The sequence below is a fragment of the Urocitellus parryii genome, chromosome 2 (assembly GCF_045843805.1).
Source record: "Urocitellus parryii isolate mUroPar1 chromosome 2, mUroPar1.hap1, whole genome shotgun sequence".
NCBI lineage: Eukaryota > Metazoa > Chordata > Mammalia > Rodentia > Sciuridae > Urocitellus > Urocitellus parryii.
Window position 1 is genome coordinate 83,238,495 of NC_135532.1, and position 20,832 is coordinate 83,259,326.

The 20,832-nt window shown below is 40.6% G+C and overlaps 1 protein-coding gene across 1 annotated transcript in view; it reads right to left on the reverse strand.

Annotated features, from left to right (window-relative positions):
• Spata13 (spermatogenesis associated 13) overlaps window positions 1-20,832 on the reverse strand; it is a 143,874-nt gene that overhangs the window by 52,934 nt on the left and 70,108 nt on the right. Inside the window, exons 3-4 of the mRNA XM_026394933.2 lie at window positions 6,298-6,666; window positions 4,329-4,473 (exon numbers count right to left, since the gene is read on the reverse strand). Coding sequence (XP_026250718.2) covers window positions 4,329-4,473; window positions 6,298-6,666 — 514 coding nt within the window. The remainder of the gene's footprint in view (window positions 1-4,328; window positions 4,474-6,297; window positions 6,667-20,832) is intronic.

A 20,832-nucleotide genomic window follows, 5' to 3' on the forward strand; every position in this document is an offset into this window, starting at 1 on the left:
GAAACCCCAATGGCAAAACATAATCTCTCTGATTGGAAGGAAATGGACTTAGGAAGGATTTAGCTTGTGTGGACTCATGGCTGGGAACTAAGGGTTTGGCTGAATGGCTTGGGGGAAGGTGGAAAGAACATAATAAATGAAGCCTTTAACTGGATATATCAGAAAACCGAAATATGAGAAGATAACCATTCCATGTAAATTCTGACAGCCACAGTGGCTGTTTAATAATCATGTGGACCTTATTTCCACTGTGTAGATGTCAGTAAATCTTCTTTCCTCCTTATCCTGATGGTTTACTAAGCGGGTTCATTCTAGTGGCAGAAATAGATGCTGAGCCTGGGCTAAACCACAAGACCTTCCCCTCAACCAAGTTAATGATATGGTTCTTGGTAGGAACCAGACAACTACTTGTGGAAAGTTGATTACAATGGGCCCTTGTCATAACAATGACAAGGACATAATAAGGACAATGAATTGTCCTTACTGGAAAAACCACTGGTGCTGGACATGCATTTCCTTCAGCACCAGACCTCTGCTGGGTCTTGGTGAAGGCGCCTAGACTGTCATTCATGGTGGCATCTCAGACAGCACTGCTTCTCCAGTGCCCATCTCCTGCTCAATCACAGCTTTCTGAATCAAAATTACAGAGGCAGCTTGGAGACACATCCTGCTGCCGCCATGCAGGAGACACATGCTCTGAACTTATGACTGATGTCACTGGGTGATGCTCACCTATTGTGGGAAACCACTGGTTCACACACAAGTTTTTTTGGTGACTTCTTAACACACTTGCAAAATATTTCTTCCCCAACCAATAACTACTCTGTTGAAACTGAATTTAGACCCACAAGGGAGAAGTACTTCCACTGGAGTTCCCAGCCCTGACTCTGCTGAATTAGAACCCAGTAAGCCTGCTCATTATAGCATCTTCTAGCCACTGCGGAAAAAAAGCACCCAAGGAAAACATGGATGGCCTTGTGGTCACTGACACCATGGTTTCTCAACTGGACTCATATAATGGCCTTCACATCAGTTTCCCTTCCTCTGCCTTTCCCCCGCAAACTCCTTTCTCTCTGAAGCAGAAATTAGAACCTATCATTCTCCTGCTGGCAATGATTTCCCATTGCACTCAAAATAACCCCAAATCCTCGTGACCTGCAGTGCCCTTCTGTCTAGCCATAGCTGAACCCTCTGACTGTAGCATCTTCTTCTGTCCCTGTTCCCTGAGCTCTAGTCATGCTGGCCTCCTTGCTGAACCTCAGATATATCAAGATCTTGCCTATCTTTGGATGTCTATTGCTCCCTCTGGGACCTCTCCTCCTCTAAATCTTTGCCTCACTGTCTCCTACTCATCTTTGAAATCTCTACTCCAGTGTCACCTCCCACTCCTACTCTCTACCACCTCATCCTCATTCATCTTATGCAGAGCAATCACAGGTCCTTAAGTAATCCTTACTGGCTTATGGGATCTATTTAAATTCTAGAATGTGCACTTTTCCCTCTGTATTTTTGAGTAACTTGTTCCAGGACACCTCACTTACATACCAAAATCCTTGGATGCTCAAGTCCCTTATATAAAATGGCACAGTATTTGCATAGAATCTATGCACATCCTCCTGTATACTTTAAATTATTTTTAGATTACCTATACCTAGAACAACAAGAATATCATGTAGGCTGGGGATGTGGCTCAAGCGGTAGCGCGCTCGCCTGGCATGCGTGCGGCCCGGGTTCGATCCTCAGCACCACATACCAACAAAGATGTTGTGTCTGCCGAGAACTAAAAGATAAATATTAAAAAATTCTCTCTCTATCTCTCTCTCTCCTCTCTCATTCTCTCTTTAAAAAAAAAAAAGAATATCATGTAAATAGTAGTTATAATGGTTGTTTAGAGAATAATGACAAGGAAAAAAGTCTGGGGCTGGGGATGTAGCTCAGTGGTACAGAGGCTGTGTGGATTTGATCCCTAGCAACAGGGGGGAAAAAACAAAGTCTGAGTATATTCAGTATGGGGGCAATCTTTTTTTGAATTCTCTTCTTTTCAGAAATTTTTATTTATTTATTTTTGAGGTACTAATAACCAAGCCCATGCTTCACGTACGCTAGGAAGGGCTCTAACACTGTGCTGTGCCTCCAGCACCTGATTATTTTTGATCAGTGGTTAGTTGAATCTGTGCATGTGGAACCTTCAGATAGAAAGGGCCACCTATTAACTTGTTAAAATACTTTAATTCTTAGCTATATCTCAAATGATAAAAACAGTACCTAGGTCATAGCTGATGCCCCATTAATTTTTATAGAGTAACCGATTTTTGACCCACAGGAAGTAGACAGGATCACCTCCTCTGGCACTGAGCCCTAACAGGTAAGATACTGGGAGAGGCCAGGAAGCAGCCAACGGGAAGAATACCCGTGCAGTTGAAAACTACCACCTACAGCCTTGTAACCAGACGCCCCCCCCCCCCCGCCAAAAAAAAAAAAGAGAGAGAAGTTTCCTTTTATGATGTTATGTACTCATAATACACTAGTTTATTTACTATGCCTTCCTCTTCCTACTTCCCATCATGATACAGTGTTGCTTAAATTTATCTCAGGCTAAAAGCACTAACAGAACTGGAGAAGAAAGAGTTCTAACTCCACAGTCTTAGACTTGGAGGTGTCAGCTATAATTGATGAGTCTTTGGTTTGTCATCACTAGGTAAGGAGGAAGGTTTTGTAATATCTGGAATAGGTGCACCATGATAAGAGTACCGTTTAGAACATTAGAGACAGTTTTGTTTAGGTAGGAAAAATTTTTTTAAAAAGTACTGCTTATTTGTCAATAAGAACCTTTGACCACTCAGCTTTCTTTTCTTTCTTTTCCTGTGGGCAGGGGAGCTAAATCCACTGCCCTTTTTATTTTTTGAGACAGTGTCTCACTAAGTTGCTAAGGTAGCCTCCTGAGTGGCTGGGATTAAAGGCCTGGACCACTGTGTTCAGCTTTATTTTCCTTTGTAGCACTACCTGCCCTGTTAAATATTTACTTGTTATTCTCCTCACTAAATTGTAAGTGACTAAAGAGGCTTTGTCCTGCTGACTGCTGTCACATGGTACATGGTAAGCTCTCGATGGTGAATGAATCAGTGAGAGAGAGAGCAAACGTACAACCTGTACAATCTTTTTCCTGTTCCTAACACCACCTAGATTTCCTCTAGGAGGATGAACCCTCCTCTATTGTATTTGGCCTTGGTGGACAAAGAACTCAAGCACAGAAGGCAAGGAGGCCTGAAGGCACCCCCTCCTTCACCCTGCACCAGTGCTACCAGGTGGTGGACATGACACCTAACTCAGAGAGCTGAATCCTCATCCGGGGACTCTGACTCTTGGGTGAATGACAGAGGACAAACTGGACTTCACTCCTTCCCTGTGATGGCATCAGAGTCAGTCCTTCTTGTGGCCCCTTGGCTCCTGGGAGCAACCCTGATTGCTTTCCACATGCTAGCCTGGTTCCCCAACCATCCCATCAATTCTGGGAGCACTCAACATCCTTCCAATACATTCCCTTTTTGCTTAACCTAGCCAGTTAATTTTTAGTATTTTTCAATGAAAAAAACCTAAAGCTAAAATGAAAAAAATGTAAAAGCAACAAAAACAAAAAACTAATTCTACAGGAAGCACAAAATAAGCTATTTGCCTATGTTTAGGGATTAGAAGAGAAATCCTCTACATGTCATTATCAAAACCATTTCCGTTTTCCCTAATTTTTGTAACTCTTTGACCATGTGTGTGCAGGTTGTACACTGATACAGTCATGATATATGCTTTTGGTTAAATTCTGTCCCCCAAGAGATGATAAAGTCCTTACCCCTGGGACCCACAGATGTGACCTTATTTGGAAACAATATCTTTTTAAATGATCAAGTTACAATGAGATCATCAAGGTGGATCCAAATGCAGTAAAGTTGGTGTCTTTATAAAGGGGAAATGTGGACACAGGAGACAGACACATGTACCCGGAGAATGCCACAGGAACATGAAGGAACAAACACTGCCACACTCTGATTTCAGACTTCCAGCCTAGGCCTTGGTTCTCACTGGGATGTGCCCGGTGGAAGGTTAGGTACGCAGACATCACAAGGGAGTCAGACTTCTCCAATTCACCAGGTTGGCTGAAAAAGCACCCCCCCACCACAGCAAATGACACACCCTCATCCTGAGAAGAAACTTCCTCAAGGCCAGGCAAGCACCACCCTGACCCAGAGGAAGAAGAAAAGCAGCAAAATCACCTGGACACTTTGGGCACCTGGCAACAAACAGATGTTTCCATAGGAGGCCACTTTGAGACTCACCATTGGATGCTCTCATCTGCCGCCGACGTCCCACACGGTCTAGTCCAATGGGGGTGCTCTGGGAAAATGTGAAGGGCCTGAGCCTGGCAGACACTGCCTTGTAGGGTGGCACCTGGTGAGCGGGCACGGGTGGCCTGGCTGTTGGCTACAAAAGGAAAGCAAAAGCTATAAGAAGGGGCCAGGAAGTGGCAGCTCCTGCAAGCAGCAGGCTATACAGCCTTCTCACCACAAAGCCACTCACAGATGTGAAACGGCTTCTCCAAATCCTGCCAAGAGCTGCAGGCTGCACTGGGCTCAGTGGCAATGTGTTAATCTAAAACTTTAACAGTCATTATCAGCTCAGAGGCTCCTACCTCACAGGATCACATCTCATCACATTTGTCAGAGACATGTCAACAGGGAATAGTGAGCAAAAGTGAAGTGCCTGAGAACAGGACTGATTTAGGAGATGATAGAATGCCCACACAGCTTCAGGGTCGGGTGAAGAAGATGCCTTCCCAAGAGCAGACTCTGGAGGAAGCAAAGATGTAGACATAAGGCCCAGCCAGGGTTGCAGACAGCAGCTTTACCCATCCCTGAAGACCCATAAGGACTTGTGGACCTAAAGTCAATTGCTTACATAAAATAACAACAGCTGAGCTTTTATAAAAAGCTGGGTTTTGCCAAGTGTAGTCGCACATGCCTGTAATCCCAACTACTAGGGAGCTGAAGGAGGAGGATCACAAGTTCCAGGTAACCCTCAGTAACTCTCGTGAGACCATTAAAAAAAAAAAAAAAAAGTGGGGTAGAATTTCCCTTTTAAGAGAATTTAAGTGTTATTTAAGACATCATCCAGCAGGTTTTAAAAATAAAATTGGGCATATACATTACTTAAAGACTGTTGTGTGAACATTTGACCACAGCCAAGATATCAACTTCGCCAAACACATATAAAATTTCTTTAGGACTGCGTCTTTATTTAAAAGTCTTATATCCTCGGAGTACACTGGGCACTTAATATTTGTTGAATTTAAAATATACCAAGGGACCTATGTCAAACCAGTTGCAAATCAACAAACAACCAAGAAAGAAAGAAAGAAAGAAAGAAAAAGAAAAGGTAAGAAAAGAGTAGAGACTGGAGGCGTATGGGGGGTAGCTCAGTAGTAGACCACTAGCCCAAGCACATGTGAGGCCCTGGGTTCCATCCCCAGAACCCCCCTCCCCCACCACACACAGGATAAAACAGATTTTCTTTTAAATGTGATAAGAGGTGCATTTTTTTCCCCTACCATTTCATTACCTTTTTCTTTTTCTTTTTGGTATCAGGGACTGAGCCCAGGGGCACCTAACCACAGAGCTACATCCCCAGCCCTTCTTTATTTTTCATTTTGAGACAGAGTCACACTAAGTTGCTTAGGGCCTCACTAACTTACTGAGGCTGGCTTTGAACTTAGGATCCTCTTGCCTCAGCCTCCCAAGCCACTGGGATTACAGGTGTGCAACTGGCTCCTTACATTTTTTGTTCATTTGTTTTTCTGCAGTGCTGGGGTTAGAATCCATGGCCTTGCATATGCTAGGCAAGCACTCTGTCATGGGGCTCTATCTCCAGCCCTTCTATTTCTTTTTATTTTCTTTTATCTTTCCATTTTAACAATAGACCACTCTCTGTTGTATCCTGTTACCCTTCCCCTGGTTAAAATCTCAGGTTGATTAGAAACAAAAGGCAAACCTGTTTCACAAATCATTAGAGACCTCAGGAAAGAAAGATTAGGAAAAAGGTGACCAGGTGTCAGAGGGTTAGTTTAAATTCAAGCAAGTTTTCAAGCAACATCAGGAGGAAAAGGCTGTGAGGAGATGCATCATCTTCCAGGAAGAGAGAAGAAGGCAAAAGCAGCTTCCAGTTTAGTTTGGTTTAGTTTGCAGTGAGAGAACAAAGGCCTGGAAGCTGGAAGTTCTTTGCCGGCTGTAGTAGCAACACACCAGATCTTACTTGGGTTAGAAGATTCTCGATTTCCTCTGTTTGTTTGTTGCCATAGAAGGTGACCCCTCCTATCACAGAAATGGGGCGTCTTCTCTGACCTCCTTTGGTACAGCTGGCTGAAACATTCTTGTCTGCAGAACCAGTGGAGGATGTGTTCTCCAGGGGGGGCCCATCCACACAGTCCTTGCTCTGGGGGTCCACAGCAACAACGGAGTCTTCAGGAATGGACAAACTTCGGCTGGCCAGTTGGCCATAGTCAGACAGTGGCCGCGGTCTGGACCGCTTCCCGGAGCCCCATCTCCTCCTGGTGATCCTGGGCACCTCTGTCCTCTCCTCATCCTGGGATGAGCCTGGCCTCCAGGGATCACCAGTCACAACCTTTTCAAATGTGAACATGTTAGGTGAGCTCCAAGATCCAGGAAGGTATTAACAAAGAACAAGCTATCTGTCTCCTTCCCCACTATCCTCCTCAGCGCCACTTGGGGCTGCCTTGATTTACTTGTTTACAATTATTATTTGTGTAGCAGACAATGAAGACACAACTAACACATGTATTAGAAGAACCAAATCCATCTGTCATTTGAGGCTGATTTAAAATTGTGATTTAAGTAGTGATATTTTGAGGCTAATGGTAAGGTACAATAAGGCATGAAGAAAGTGAGGCCCTGGGTTTAATCCCCCAGCACTGCTGGAAGGAAGGAAGGAAGGAAGGAAGAAAGGAAGGAAGGAAGGAAGGAAGGAAGGGAGGGAGGGAGGGAGGGAGGGAGGAAGGAAGGAAGGAAGGAAGGAAGGAAGGAAGGAAAGAAGGAAGGAAAGAAAGAAGAAAGGAAGGAAGGAAAGAAAGAAGAAAGGAAGGAAGGAAGGACAGAAGGAAAGAAGGAAGGAAGGAAGGGAGGGAGGGAGGGAGGAAGGAAGGAAGGAAGGAAGGAAGAAAGGAAGGAAGGAAGGAAGGAAGGAAGGACAGAAGGAAAGAAGGAAAGAAGGAAGGAAGGAAGGATGGAAGGAAAGAAGAATGGAAGGAAGGAAGGAAACGGTGGCCAAACACCACTACATTATAATAACCACAGTTAATATTAAGAAAACCAGCACCATTTTGAGTTAATAAAATGAACTTATAACTATAGTTACTGTGTCCCAAATGTACAAAATAATAGCATGGAGGAGGCTCAAACCTGAAATGAGTGTGTAAAGCTACACATGGCTGCCCTAAAGTATTTCTTTCAAAAATGTGTACTACTTAAAAACAGAAGACTAAATCCAGGGTGTCAGCCTCAATACTCAAGGACCTGGTGCTTGAGTGGAGCTGGAAGCTTCTGGGCAGCAGTTTGATGGGGGAAGAGCACTGAACTAAGATTGAGAGAACTAGATCAGGCGACTAAGTAGCTGTGTCATCTTGGACAAGTCACAACTAACTTCTCTGGATCTCAGATATTAGACTGGACCATCTCATGGCTCAAAATTTTGTGACCCTCAATAAAGCAATACCTTCTTTCTTTTTTTGGTCACAGTGCAGAGGATCAAACCCAGGGCTTTGCACATGCCAGGCAAGAACTCTACCATTGAACTACACCCCCAGACCCCCTTTTCATTTTTGAAACAATTCTTCAGAGTCAATGAAATGGTCAGGAAAACACAAGAGGTTTGAAATCAGGCAGACTTCTGTGCCAGTCACTGTCTGGGCAACCAGCTAGCCTTGTAATCTCAGGGAAGTTAGTCAATGTCTCCCATTGGGCTCCCTAACTATGCCCAGAGGAAGAATAGGTCCTGGCAGGGGTGAAATGTGATAATGGTAATAGGCCTTATCAGCTGGAGTTAGTGGTCACTCTTACAAAGCCATGTATGTCCTATCCCCAGGGTTTACTCCTGCCTGGAGGTAGACAGATGCTATCTCAGCAACTCCCTCAAAGTCTGGACACTTGAGTCCAAAGACCTGCTGGAGCAGAGCCAGCAGCAGACCAGCCTGCAAGTCAGGCCTGATGCCTTCAGTTCTTCCATCCTGGGGCAAAGGAAAAAGGCTGTCATACCCCAGGCACAGGGAGAACAAGGAGAACACCCAGAGACAGTAAGTTGGTAAGGCAGGCCATGGCTGAGGATGTAGCCTCAGGCATCCCCACCCTGTCCTTACCCACAAGACTGGCTGGATCTGAAGAAAGCTAAATGGTGGTGGCCCAAGAAGGCACACCTCCTGCCAGTGACAACAAAGATCTGAACGGTAGGCCCTAAGATTTCCAGTCTGATGAGTTTGAACATTCAAGAAGATCATACACCATGAAAATTTGATGAAGTGCCAAGGAAGCAGGAAGGGATTAGTAGATATTCTATTTCAACCTCCTCATTTTTCAAATTAGAAACATTGAGACCTGAAGATGTTCAGTGACTCGCCCCAGTCAAGAGCCAGTTCGTGGCAACAAAGACCCTGAAAGGTGAATCTCATAATTTCTGTCCCACAAGTTTTCCAGCAGTCTCACAGAGGATCCTAGCAGTCTTCACTTACCCTGTTCTCCACCTTTTCTTGTTTGTTTGTTTGTAGTGCTAGGGATCAAACCTGGGCCTTGGTGCATACGTGACAAGTGTTCCACCATTGAGCTATATATACCCCAGCCCTCTCCACTGATTCTCTCTCACTGCTGCCTCTACATCAAGGCACTATGAAGGGGCCCAGATTATGTTATTTTGTAATAAAAATTATTCTGAGTCCAAGGCATTGAAGAATAGGCTTTGTTTCTGAACTGTTACCTGCCCAAAAGCAGAGGTTCCCAAAAGGAAAATCCATGCCTAAATAGACATCTATCTTGTCTCCCATTTCTTCTCCTAAAAGCCCATTTATCTCTCTTAAAGGACATTTGCTTTTCCTCTAAATTCCCTTCTCCCCCTCCCCTTTCCCTATCAAGATGGTATATAAACCTCAAATTCCAATCACCCACTAGAGCCACATTTTTCTGTGAATACCTACAAACCTACATACACCAGAATAAAAAATCTGTTTTGCTAATCTATTGTTTGTCAACTTAATGCACAGACCTCCAAACACAGCACCTAAGAGAGTAGAGGAAAAGTTTTCCTCCTCAATGCCACCATGGAAAGATATAAGCAAAACCATGAAAGTTGCAATTATTTTCTGAATTACAAACGAATATTACAACTGGTATATACAAAATATATATAACAGATTATACACAAATATGATAATGGATGTCTGAAATAAATTATTAAATCAACTGACACAATTGAAGTACATAATGAGAATAAACCCACTTATAACACTGCAATAAAAAGGTTCAGAAATAACATGCTAGGAAAAACAGAAGTAGAACAGAATCAGAGGTAAGAAATAGTCTATTCAATACTGTATGTGAGGTTTTATTTGTTTTTTGTTTGTTTGTTTCCTTTTGTCAAAGGAACTTAATTTGTTTTGGCACTTAGGCAATATGCTATTTTTTTCCTTTTGTCCAAGGAATTTAGTTTGTTTTGGCACTTACACAACATGCTATTTTTTTCTTACTGATACCGAAAATAAGGAAATACTCGAGGAAGTGATCAGGGCTAAATGAAGGTAGGTGTGCCCAAATCAGGCCATTACACAGCAGGTGAAGGGGCACAAGATTATTCCTTCAACACATCACACCTCAGTGTCAGCTGTTGTGTCTGCACAGGGGACACATATAAAAACAAACTATAATTTGATTTTTCAGTGCTTATACAGTTCTACTGAAGATACAAAAGAAGCGTTGATTGTTCTAGGAACTGCAAAATTTAGTTAACAGGACAACACGCAATTAAAACGGACATATCCATTTCATGCCCAGTGAAGTACAGAGAGAAGGAATGGATATAAGCTTCAGATTAAAGCTTACATTCAAACATTTGATCTCAGGCAGAAGAGAGTTAAATCCCTTATTTAAAAAAACAAAACACTCTGAGGGATATTTTAAAACTAAATCTTTTTTGTGTGGTTCAGGGATCGAACCCAGTACCTTGCACATGTAGGCAAGTAATCAACCACTGAGCTAGCCGCATCCCCAGAACAAACTCAATCTTTGTTTTGTTTTTGTTTTAAGCAAAATTCACATACTTCAGAAATACTGCCCAGGCTCATTTCAGGGAGTACAATTTGACTGAATTTTTGTGAAACTGAAAAGACAGACAGCAACAAACTTCTACAATCTGAGAACCTACCTCTGACTTGGCCATGGGCAAGGGCAGCCCACAGACACACTGGAGAAACAAGCAGCTGACCATGTCCATGTTCTCTAGAGTTTTTCTTCTTTAAAGCCCTGTAATCAGGGGCTTACATGGCCAGGCCAGAGCCCTGCCTGGTCCAACCCAGCAGCCTCAGCTAGGATCACTCCTGGACTCTATAAGCTTGAGTGGCCAATTCACACCCCAGTCATAAACTTTTGTAAACAGACTTTGCAGTGTAGTCACTGCCCTTTTAACTCTTACTTCTCTGTGTACTTTTAATGTACTTTTCCTAGTTAGTATGATACACTTTCTTTCTATACAAGGTTTCTTTTTTTTTTAACTTTACAAAAATGCAAAATTAATATAGGCTGTTATCTCCAGCTAGACATTTCAAATTCTTTTTGAAATCATGATAAGAGCAAATTATGAACACAAGAAAAATAAAAAAAAATTTTATAAAGCACCTGGATTTTACACGCATCTCTTCAGAAGTTTGACCCACAGTAATCATAAAGGATCAATCAGCAAAGGTTGTGGGTTGATAGTGTCCCCCCAAAGGATATCCCCAAGGTACATGTGAATGTGATGTTATTTGTAGACTGGAATTTTTGCAGATGTAACCAAGTTAAAATGGGATCACCCTGGATTAGGTGGGACCTGATTCAATAGCTGCTGTCCTTATAAGCAGAGGGAAATTAGGGAGGGCACAGACAAACAGGAAAGGGAGCAAGCCATGAGAGGAGCAGAGAATGAACTGATGCACTGACAAACCAAGGTACACCAAGTCTCACTGGCTACGAACAGAAGCTGGATAAGGCAAAGGATCCCCCTGAAGACCTTTGCAGGGATCTTGGCCCCGCCCATTATACTTTGATTTTTGAACTTGCCTCCAGAACTGTGAAAGAAAAATTATCCGTTGCTTTAATCCATCCAGTTTCTGGTAATTTATTTCGACAACCATAGTAAACTAGTACAACAAGACAATTCAGAAAGAAATATTACAAGCAAGGAAATTAAAGACGCATTGTGAAGATTCAAAAAAAAAAAAAAAAAAAAAAAACTAAAGCAAAGGGACTATGATAGAAAGGGCTTTTCCAAAATGCATATTAATGCAACAAGCTAGCCTCCCAGATTTCCCGCAGGGTTCAACAGCCCCAGATGCCATAAGGAATTCAGGTATTGTTACAGAGATGGAGGTGACAATTAACACTGTAGAGGATGCAACAACAATAGGAATAAAATTTGAAGGCCTACAAGGTGCCAGATCCATGCCAAGCCTGCACAAGAGCTTATTGAATCGTCACAACTAGGGGGCAGGTACTATTTGACACATTTTACTGAATTAAGACCTTGGGGTTAAAATAAATAACTTAATCACATTCGTAGAGTCTATCTTATAATCCAGGCTATCTGATTTCAAAATCTCTGCTCTTTCCGTTCTGCAACACTGCTTTGTTGGCTTACACACTTAAAGAGGGAAAACAGAACTTTTTGAATCTTCCTTCATTGTCCCAAAATAAGAAAATAAACAAAGGAGGTCTTTATTTTTTTAAGCTTTTACAAACTTAGATGTAAGAAATGCTTTGAAGAAGAGGAGTGAGAGCGACGGTTATCAGAGCCTCTGATGACAGGTAAATGGTAGTTTGGAGAAACCTACATACCCTTTCTCAGAAGCCCATTTTTAAAGACAAAGTAAGTCAAGGACTTTGTACCACAGTTATCAAAATATTGAAAGAAATGTTACATAGTAATAAATATCAGATACGAATACCAGGACTAGTGTTGGTCTAATATCTGCCATATTCTCATCATCATATTGATGAGCATAAGCAGAGCTGTTTCAAGATATTAGCAAAGAATGTTATATAATATAAAAAGATCTGTGATCTGACAATATCACAGGTATTGTTAAAATTGTTCTTCTTGGATTTTAACATTCATAACAGAAGGAAATGTTACATTTTAGCTTGAGGTTAGTGAAATTAAAAATAAAATCTCTGCTCCCTAATTTCTCTCCATGGAACCTTTGTATACAACTAGGATAGACCTCATAGGATAGGTCATACCACTTACAAGAAGCTGGTGACAATGGCATGTGATCAAATTTCAGAAAAGTGAAACCTGAGTCCCTATATCTTTTAAAATCCAAATAGTAGCAGCTCATTATTTAGAACTACCAGTAACCCTTATCTGAAATGCCTGACTCCAGAACTTTCAGGTATTTTTTTGATTTGGGAATATTTCTAATATATAGGCATGGAAACCAAAATAAATACAAAATTCACTTGTATTTCATATATACCTTCTACAAATAGAAGGTGATTTTATTTTTTTGGAGTACTGGGGAGTGAACCCAGTGATGTTCTATCACTGGGCTACCACATCCACCATCCTTTTTTATTTTTTTGGTTGGGGGAGAGGATCTCACTAAGTTGCCCAGGCTAGCCTCCAACTTGCAATCCTCCTGCCTCAGCCTCCCCACTTGCTGGGATTACAGGCATACACCACCATCAACAACTTGAAAGTAATTGTAAACTCCCTCCCCACATACTGGGGATTGGACTTGGGTGCCTTTACCACTGAGCTAGACACCTGCCCCATTTATTATTTATATATTGCAGAACTGGGTATTGAACCCATGGGTACTCTACCACTGAGCTATATTCCCAGACCTCCTTTCTTTATTTTTTTATTTTGGGACAATGTCTAAGTTGCTGAAGTTGGCTTCGCGAACTTGTGATCCTCCTTCTTTAGCCTTCTGAATCACTAGGACTTCAGGTATACACCATCATGTCCAGCTTTTAGAACATTTGGATTTGAGATATTCAGATTGGGGATGCTCAACCTGTACAGCTCATTACCTAGTTTCCCTTAAATGAAAATTAATGTGTTGTAATCAGCAAAACCCTGCATAGGCCCATTCTGTGTGTACTGCAACTATATGTCCCAGGATTTTAAATGGCTGAGAAAAATAACCATAAGATCTCAGATAAATCATCCTATTTGGAGGGGTTAAAGGCAAGAACCAGGATATGTTTAAGTATTCAGAAAAAGAAAAATTTGAGCCATAATGACTATCATGCCAACAGCCAGTCCCTCCCTCTAATTCCCTGCACCAATTAACTCCCCAGCTTCTCTTCACGGGGCAGCACTGGGTCATTCTAAATAAAGGGAGAACTCATGCCAAATGCCTTTTCCCCATACTGTGAGAGGTGCAAGAAACATAGGTGATATTCAGGTTACAGAGTGACCTACAGTCCTTTATACTCCTGCCTCTCTGCCAATGAAACCCACAGTATCCCTTCCAACAATCACTGCAGACACATCAAAATGCACATCTGTCACCCAGAGGGCTGGAAATTAATTCCCACCCTGAATACTCTTTGATCTTAATTGTTACAGGGAAGCTTGGGGAGAGAAAAATAGAACAGGAGAAAAATAGATATGCTGGAACCAATTTCTTAATCATCAAGCTAAAATTTCCCTCAGAGAATACTGACATTCACATTCCTGTATTTTAGAATTTTACCAAAATTCTAAAAATTCTTTGTATATCTTTATTTTAATAAATGTTTTTATTAGTGCATTATGATCCTAGTTTGCCTTTCGCTACCCCAAAATTAACACAAGGCCCTAATTAAAAGAAATAAGAAAACTTATTTATTTGTTTAGTTTACAGTCCTGAGCATTGAACTCAGGACCTTACACAGGCTATGCAAACACTCAAGTATTGATCAACACCCCTAGCCCAGTGTTTCAAAAACTTCAGAATGTTTATCACGAATAACACCATAATATGCCAAACTGGGGATGTAGTTCAGTGGTAGCGCACTTAACTAGCATGCTTGGGGTCCTGGGTTTGATTCCCCAGCACTGCAAAAATATATATATTTTTTAAACTTTTTAATGTTTATTTTTTAGTTTTCGGCGGACACAACATCTTTGTTGGTATGTGGTGCTGAGGATCAAACCCGGGCCGCACGCATGCCAGGCGAGCGCGCTACAGCATGAGCCACATCCCCAGCCCTAAAAATATTTTTTTTAAAGCACACGTGCATGTGCACACACACACGATATATGATATCATTTATACTTGATTAAAAATAGGTATTATAGTATTTTCTATAAAAGTGAGCAATGTCACCTGAACTGAAAAAAGGAAAAACAGGAGGATGTGGTTAGAACACTTGCCTAGCAGCATGAAGTCCTGGTTTTGATCCCAAGTACTACCAAAAAAAAAAAAAAAAAGCAAAGGGCCACTTCATTCAATGAGTAAAAAGAACTCTCAAGCCTGACACAGTGGCCTGAGCCTGTAATCCCAGCTATTAGTGAAGCAGAGGCAGGAGGATCATTTGAGCCTGGGCAACCAAGTGAGGACTCCCATCCACCCATCTCTCTCACTTTTCTGGCAGTACAGGGATTGAATTGAAGGCCTCAAACATGTTAGGCAAGCAAAAGCAGTAGCAGTAACTAAGCTATACTCCCAGCCCTTTTTATTGAGATAGGGTCTCACTAAATTGCCAACATTGGCCCCAAATTTGCCATCTTCCTGCCTCAGCCTCCTGAATTGCTGAGACTGCATCAACATGACTGGTCAAGGTCCTGTCTCTTAAGTTTAAAAAAAAAAAAAAAAGTTGGCAACGGAATAATCAGAGAGAGAGAGAGAGAGAGAGAGAGAGAGAGAAATTATAATACTATATCCCATAAGTAAGTACAAACATTATATGTGAATTTTAAAAAGTTAGCAAAGAGCCTTTTACTTAGATGTTCGGGCATGTGATTCCATCTCCTTTTCCCATTATTTTTAATGAGAAAATTCTATTTGATAATTCACTAGAGAAAAACTATTCTAGAAATGAGCCATTGTAAGGTTCAAAAACTACATGCATATATTATCATTTCCTTTAGATTTTATAATTTTAAAAATAATCTTAGGATACGTTTTTACATTTATAAGGTGTCAAATGCAGAGAACCCATTCAGAAATACTTTGAAACTTTTCACTGGAAAAAGAGTGTCTCTGTATGTAATAATGAGCATAAACCTTTTCAGAGCAAGTGGAAACTGCTTTTAAAAAGGAGAGTTAGAAAATGACTCAATTTTTAAAGTAAAAGGTTACTTTTCTCTTTAAACTCATGATCTGAATTTCTGATTTCTTATTTCCACAAGAGATCCTTTTTCACATTAGGAATTGTTTTCCTGCAAAACGAAAAAGGAAAACAAAGACACACATACCACACAACTAAAAACACTCTAGGAGAAGCTAAATTTAAGCTAACACAAAGATAACTAATATAAATCATGTTACTTGTTTTCAAATCTCACTAAAATTCACCCATGAAAGAAAAATATCTGTTGAATTCCCATTCAGGGTTGTTATCTAGGAGTGTATGTGTGTGTGTGTGTGTGTGTGTGTGTGTGTATTTAGGAAATATTACACTGAGAGTCACAGCACATGTATCTGTAACAAAATGTTAAGTTCATACATGTGTGCAGGCAAGTGCATACACATGTGTGTATAAATACAAACCAGTAAATGCTGGGGATCAAAACTAGGTCTTGTGCATGCTGGAATCTACCACAAAACTATACTCCCAACATCCTCCCCTAAGTATTTTTTAAATGCACTAATACTATATTTTAACGTGCTCTTTCCAATTGCAAATGCAATTACTAAGATTCAAATTCTAGGACATTTTCGTCAGAGAAAATGAATGAGAACCCAATGCAGTATGGGAACTCGCATTCTCTGTGGCATAAAAACCAGAGGCAGTTTGATAGGTGAAGGTGAGAAAACTGGATGTCCATAATTAAAAGAATTAACCTTCACAGGATACACAAAAATCACTAAAAATGGAGCAGCCTTAGAACTTTCAGAAAACAATCTAGGAGAAAAATCTCTGTGACCTTGGGATTATCAAAAACTTCTTACCTCTAAACAGTAAAAGCACAAAGAAGCTTGTAATTGGACTTTAATAAAACTAGAAACTTTGATGAGGGTGTGTGACTCAGTGGTAGAGCACTTGCTTTAGCATGTTGGAAGCCTTAGGTTCCCTTCCCAATACTACTATAAAACAAGAAAGAGAGAGACAGGGAGAGGGAGGGAGGGAGGGAGGGAAGAAGAGAGAGAGAATGTTTGAGAACCTACAACCTTTGAGAACCTGGAACATTTTACTCTTTGAAAGACATGATTGAATAAAATAAAGGCCAGCCAAACTAAGAGGAGATATTTGTAATTTATATAATGTTAATTTTATGTGTTGACTTGACTGAGCTAGGGGATACCCATATAGTGAGTACAGCATTATTTATGGGTGTGTCTCTGAGAATGTTTCCAGAAGACATTGGCATTGAAGTCAGCGGTCTGGGTAAGGAAGATCTACCTTCACCAACAGGAGAGGGCATCATCCAGTTTGTTAGTGGGCCCAAATAGAACAAAAAGGCTGAGGGATGGAGAATTCCCTTCTCTCATTGAGTGGGGTCATCCATCTCCTCCTGCCCCGGGATGTTGGAGCTCCTGGGTTTTGGGTCTTTAACTCCACAACTCATGCTGGATCCTCACACTTGCATTCACGCTCTGGCCTTCAGACTTGTAATGAACCATACCACTGGCTTTCCTGGGACTCCAGCTTGCAGGGGCAGATGGTGAGACTTAGTCTCCATGGTCACATCAGCCAATTCCCACAATAAATTTCACACATATATTGGTTCTCTTTCTCTGGAGAACTCTAATCCGTCATATACCTGACAAACAATTTGTATCCAGGATATTTAAGAAATCTCAGTGGCTCAATAATAAGACAATAAAAATGTAATAAAGTTAGGAACAAAAGATCTGAATAGCTATATAAAGGACTAATAAGTGCATGAAAAGATGGTCAACATCATCACTGCAGTCTGCCAGTTAGACTATGAACCCAGGAGAATAAGGACAGCTTTGTAGCTTTTTTTCTTATATGTGGCACACGGCAGGTATTTACTGACAAAGTATCTCACTGTTTATTATGTGTTCTTTGCCTTCCAGAGTTTCATTCACTCCTGTTCCTTTTTGACTTATCCTATGTCAACTCTAACAATTTCAAGTTCTTTTCACCTCTGGGCTCCTGACAGCTTTTTTTTTTTTTTTTAATCTAATGCCCCCCCACCCCCACCTTTTCTAATTCCCTTTTCTACTGAAGGTGGATTGATTTCTTAAAAACGGGTCTGAGCCTGGCTCGTCTCTGTTCATAAAATGTTCCCGGCTTCTCGGTGTTTACCAAGAACTGTATGGATACTTTGCTCTGGAATCGCAGTGTTTGTGACCGGGCTTTAACTGGATTATTCTACTATATCAAACCAAATTATATTATATCCTGTTATCTACAGTAACAGAAATGTCTACACACCTGCCCAAGTTTCTGTTACTTAGCAAACTGCCCCCCGTCTTCTTCATAACTGCTGGTAGAAACCCCATTTCTTCAAATCAAATTTGATCATCCACAAGTCTTTATTGAATGGCACTGATTTGATATAATGGGATGAGAGTTGAAACTTTTCTGAAATTCGCAGCATTTTGCTTACCTCTCTGGTGGGATTTATTTCATTCTACATAGTTGTCCTGTGGTACACATACATTTGGGCTTAATCATGTTGACATCACCCACACTGCTTTGATACAGCTATAGCTAATTGGTCATTTGAACCTGAAAATGTTCATCAGATTTGGTTTGGTGCATTACTGAATGAACCTATCAATGTTAGGGTATGCTGGAACTTAACTCTTGGGCATTAAAAAAAATCAGCCAGGTATGGTGGTACACACCCATAACCCCAAAGACTTGGGAGGATGAGACAGGAGGATCACAAGTTCAAAACCAGCTTCAGCAAACCAGCAAGGCCCTAAGGGCTTAGTGAGATCCTATTCAAAAGAAAAGATTAAAAATTTTTTAAAAGGTAGGGGATGTGACTCAGTGGTTAATTGACCCTGGGTTCAATCCCCAGTACAAATAAATAAAATAAACAAACAAACAAAAATAAAACAAAGTGACTCCAAACTACTTCTCAATCCCCTGTAAGACTATAACATAGTATTATATCAAAAAAGAGATATGGAAAAAAAAAGCCTAACTTCACTCTGTCTTAACAAGCCAGGTCAACGTGCCAGGTACAGTGGCTCACATCAATAATCAGTGACTCCAGAGGTTGAGACAGAAGGATTTCAAGTTCAAGGCCAGCTTCAGCAATTTATTGAGACCCTGTCTCAAAATAAAAAATAAAAGGGGCTGGAGATGAGACGCCATGGTTAAGTACCCCTGCATTAGACCCCCAAAACAAACAAACAAACAAAAGGCCAGGTCAATGAAGAGTGAACAAATCATCTAAAGGGATATTGACAACCACACAGTGGCAGCCAGTGTTAAAATGCTAAGCTAAATTGTTTAACAGGCACGATTTCATTGGTTCTTATAACCCTCGGAGGCAGATACAGATAATTCCACATTCTACTCTTGGGAAAAATGAAGCCAAAGAAAATATTCAAATTTTCCCAGTTGGCCAAGATTAAGTGTTATTTGAATGACAAAACTGAAATCTCAAACTAGAAGAATTTACCAGAAGATTATAGCTTACCTGTGCCTGCACCTTTAAAATGAACAGGTAGCACTATAAATGCCAATGGTCATTTACTTGCCAGGATATATATATATATATCTGAGGTGCGAGGGATGGAATCCAGGAACCTGCACATGCTGGGCAAGCTAGCTCCACCAGTGAGCTACATTCCCAGCCCTCAAACTGCACTTTTTAACTAAGGAACAATTTTAGAGACCTGGTCAACTGTTATTACAGCAAAGCTGACCACTAGGTGGCAGGAGTAGAACGTGTCTTATAAATGAAAGTAGCATGACATTTCCCCAGTTCTTTTTCACAGGAATAAACCACCTCGTCAAACTGCTTACCATTTTCCAAAAGATGATTTTGTCATTTTTAGTGTGGCATGCTACAAATAAATAATTCTAAATATTACTCTTCCTTATTGAGAGTTCACTATAATTTTTATTATCAATAACAGCATAATACATGCAGATTTCAACCTTTGTACATTTAACAATGAACACTGCTTAAAATTTGCTTTAAACTTATAACTAGAATCATATTTGCAATGAACAAAATACCAAGTAACACCACATGAATCAAAATATAGTAAAGACTAAAATTTAATTTTCTGTAATGCTATGAAATTTTTTAAAAACTGCTTTTAAAACATGAAGGTTAGAATCCTTGGAGTTGGCAGTGTTTTATTTGTTCCACTTTGTTTTCTGTTTCTCAGTGTCAAAATTAAAGGCTTCAGGTCATAGTTTACAAGTACTTCTCTGTAAGTAATATTGATGATCCCCAATATATAAGATACAAATTGGGTAAACCATCATTATATTTTCTGTCTCTTTGTAGTGCTTGGGATTAAACTGAGGGCCTCAAGCATTATAGGCAAATATCTACTACTGAGTTTCCATTCCCTATGTTTTTCTCTTTTTGACATTTTTGTTAAAAATTGAAGAGGGCCGGGTGTGGTGATACACACCTGTAATCCTAACAATGCAGGAGGATTACAAATTCAAGGCCAGCCTTGGCACCTTAGGGAGACCCTGTCTCAAAATAAAAAAATAAAAAGGGTTGGGGGATGTAGCTCAGAGGTAGAGCACCCCTAGATTATTACAATCCCCCTTATTGGGGCACTGTGGGGGAAGAGGGGCGCGCAGGCGTAAAAGAAGAAGCTTAATATGCTACATAAGAATTCTGAGGACATGAATGCCATCTAAAAATGCAATGAACATCTTGAGGCAAATCTATAGAATCATCAACATCTGAGCTTTCTAATAAACTGAACTTTAATACCAGCGTTTCTTTTACTTTCTGTCTTTGGTGATCCCTTGTGAGTAGAAATCAAATTATACTTAACTAATATCAGCAAATATACATGTGTAACTATACAGAATGGCCAAAATCACCCGGGCAAATAATGCTAATTTTTGTTTATGCTCAAGGATGAAATCTTTTTTTTTCTTTTGTCTCTTCTTTTTATCTCAGTACTGGGGATTGAATCCTGGGGCAATCTACCACTGAGCTACATCCAAGCCCTTTTTAAAAACTTTTTACTTTGAGACAAGGTTTCCTGATTAAGTTGTCCGAGCTGGCCTCAAACTTGTGATCCTCCTGCCTCAAGTTCCCAAGTTTCTGGGATTAGAGATGTGTGCCAACACACCCAGCAGGAATAAAATATTCAAACTATTTTTTAACTAATTTTGGAAATGAAATAAAATCCCATCTTTAACACAAAGAACTCTCTAGACAAACAAATTCTTTCTTAGGGAGGCAGGGCTCCAA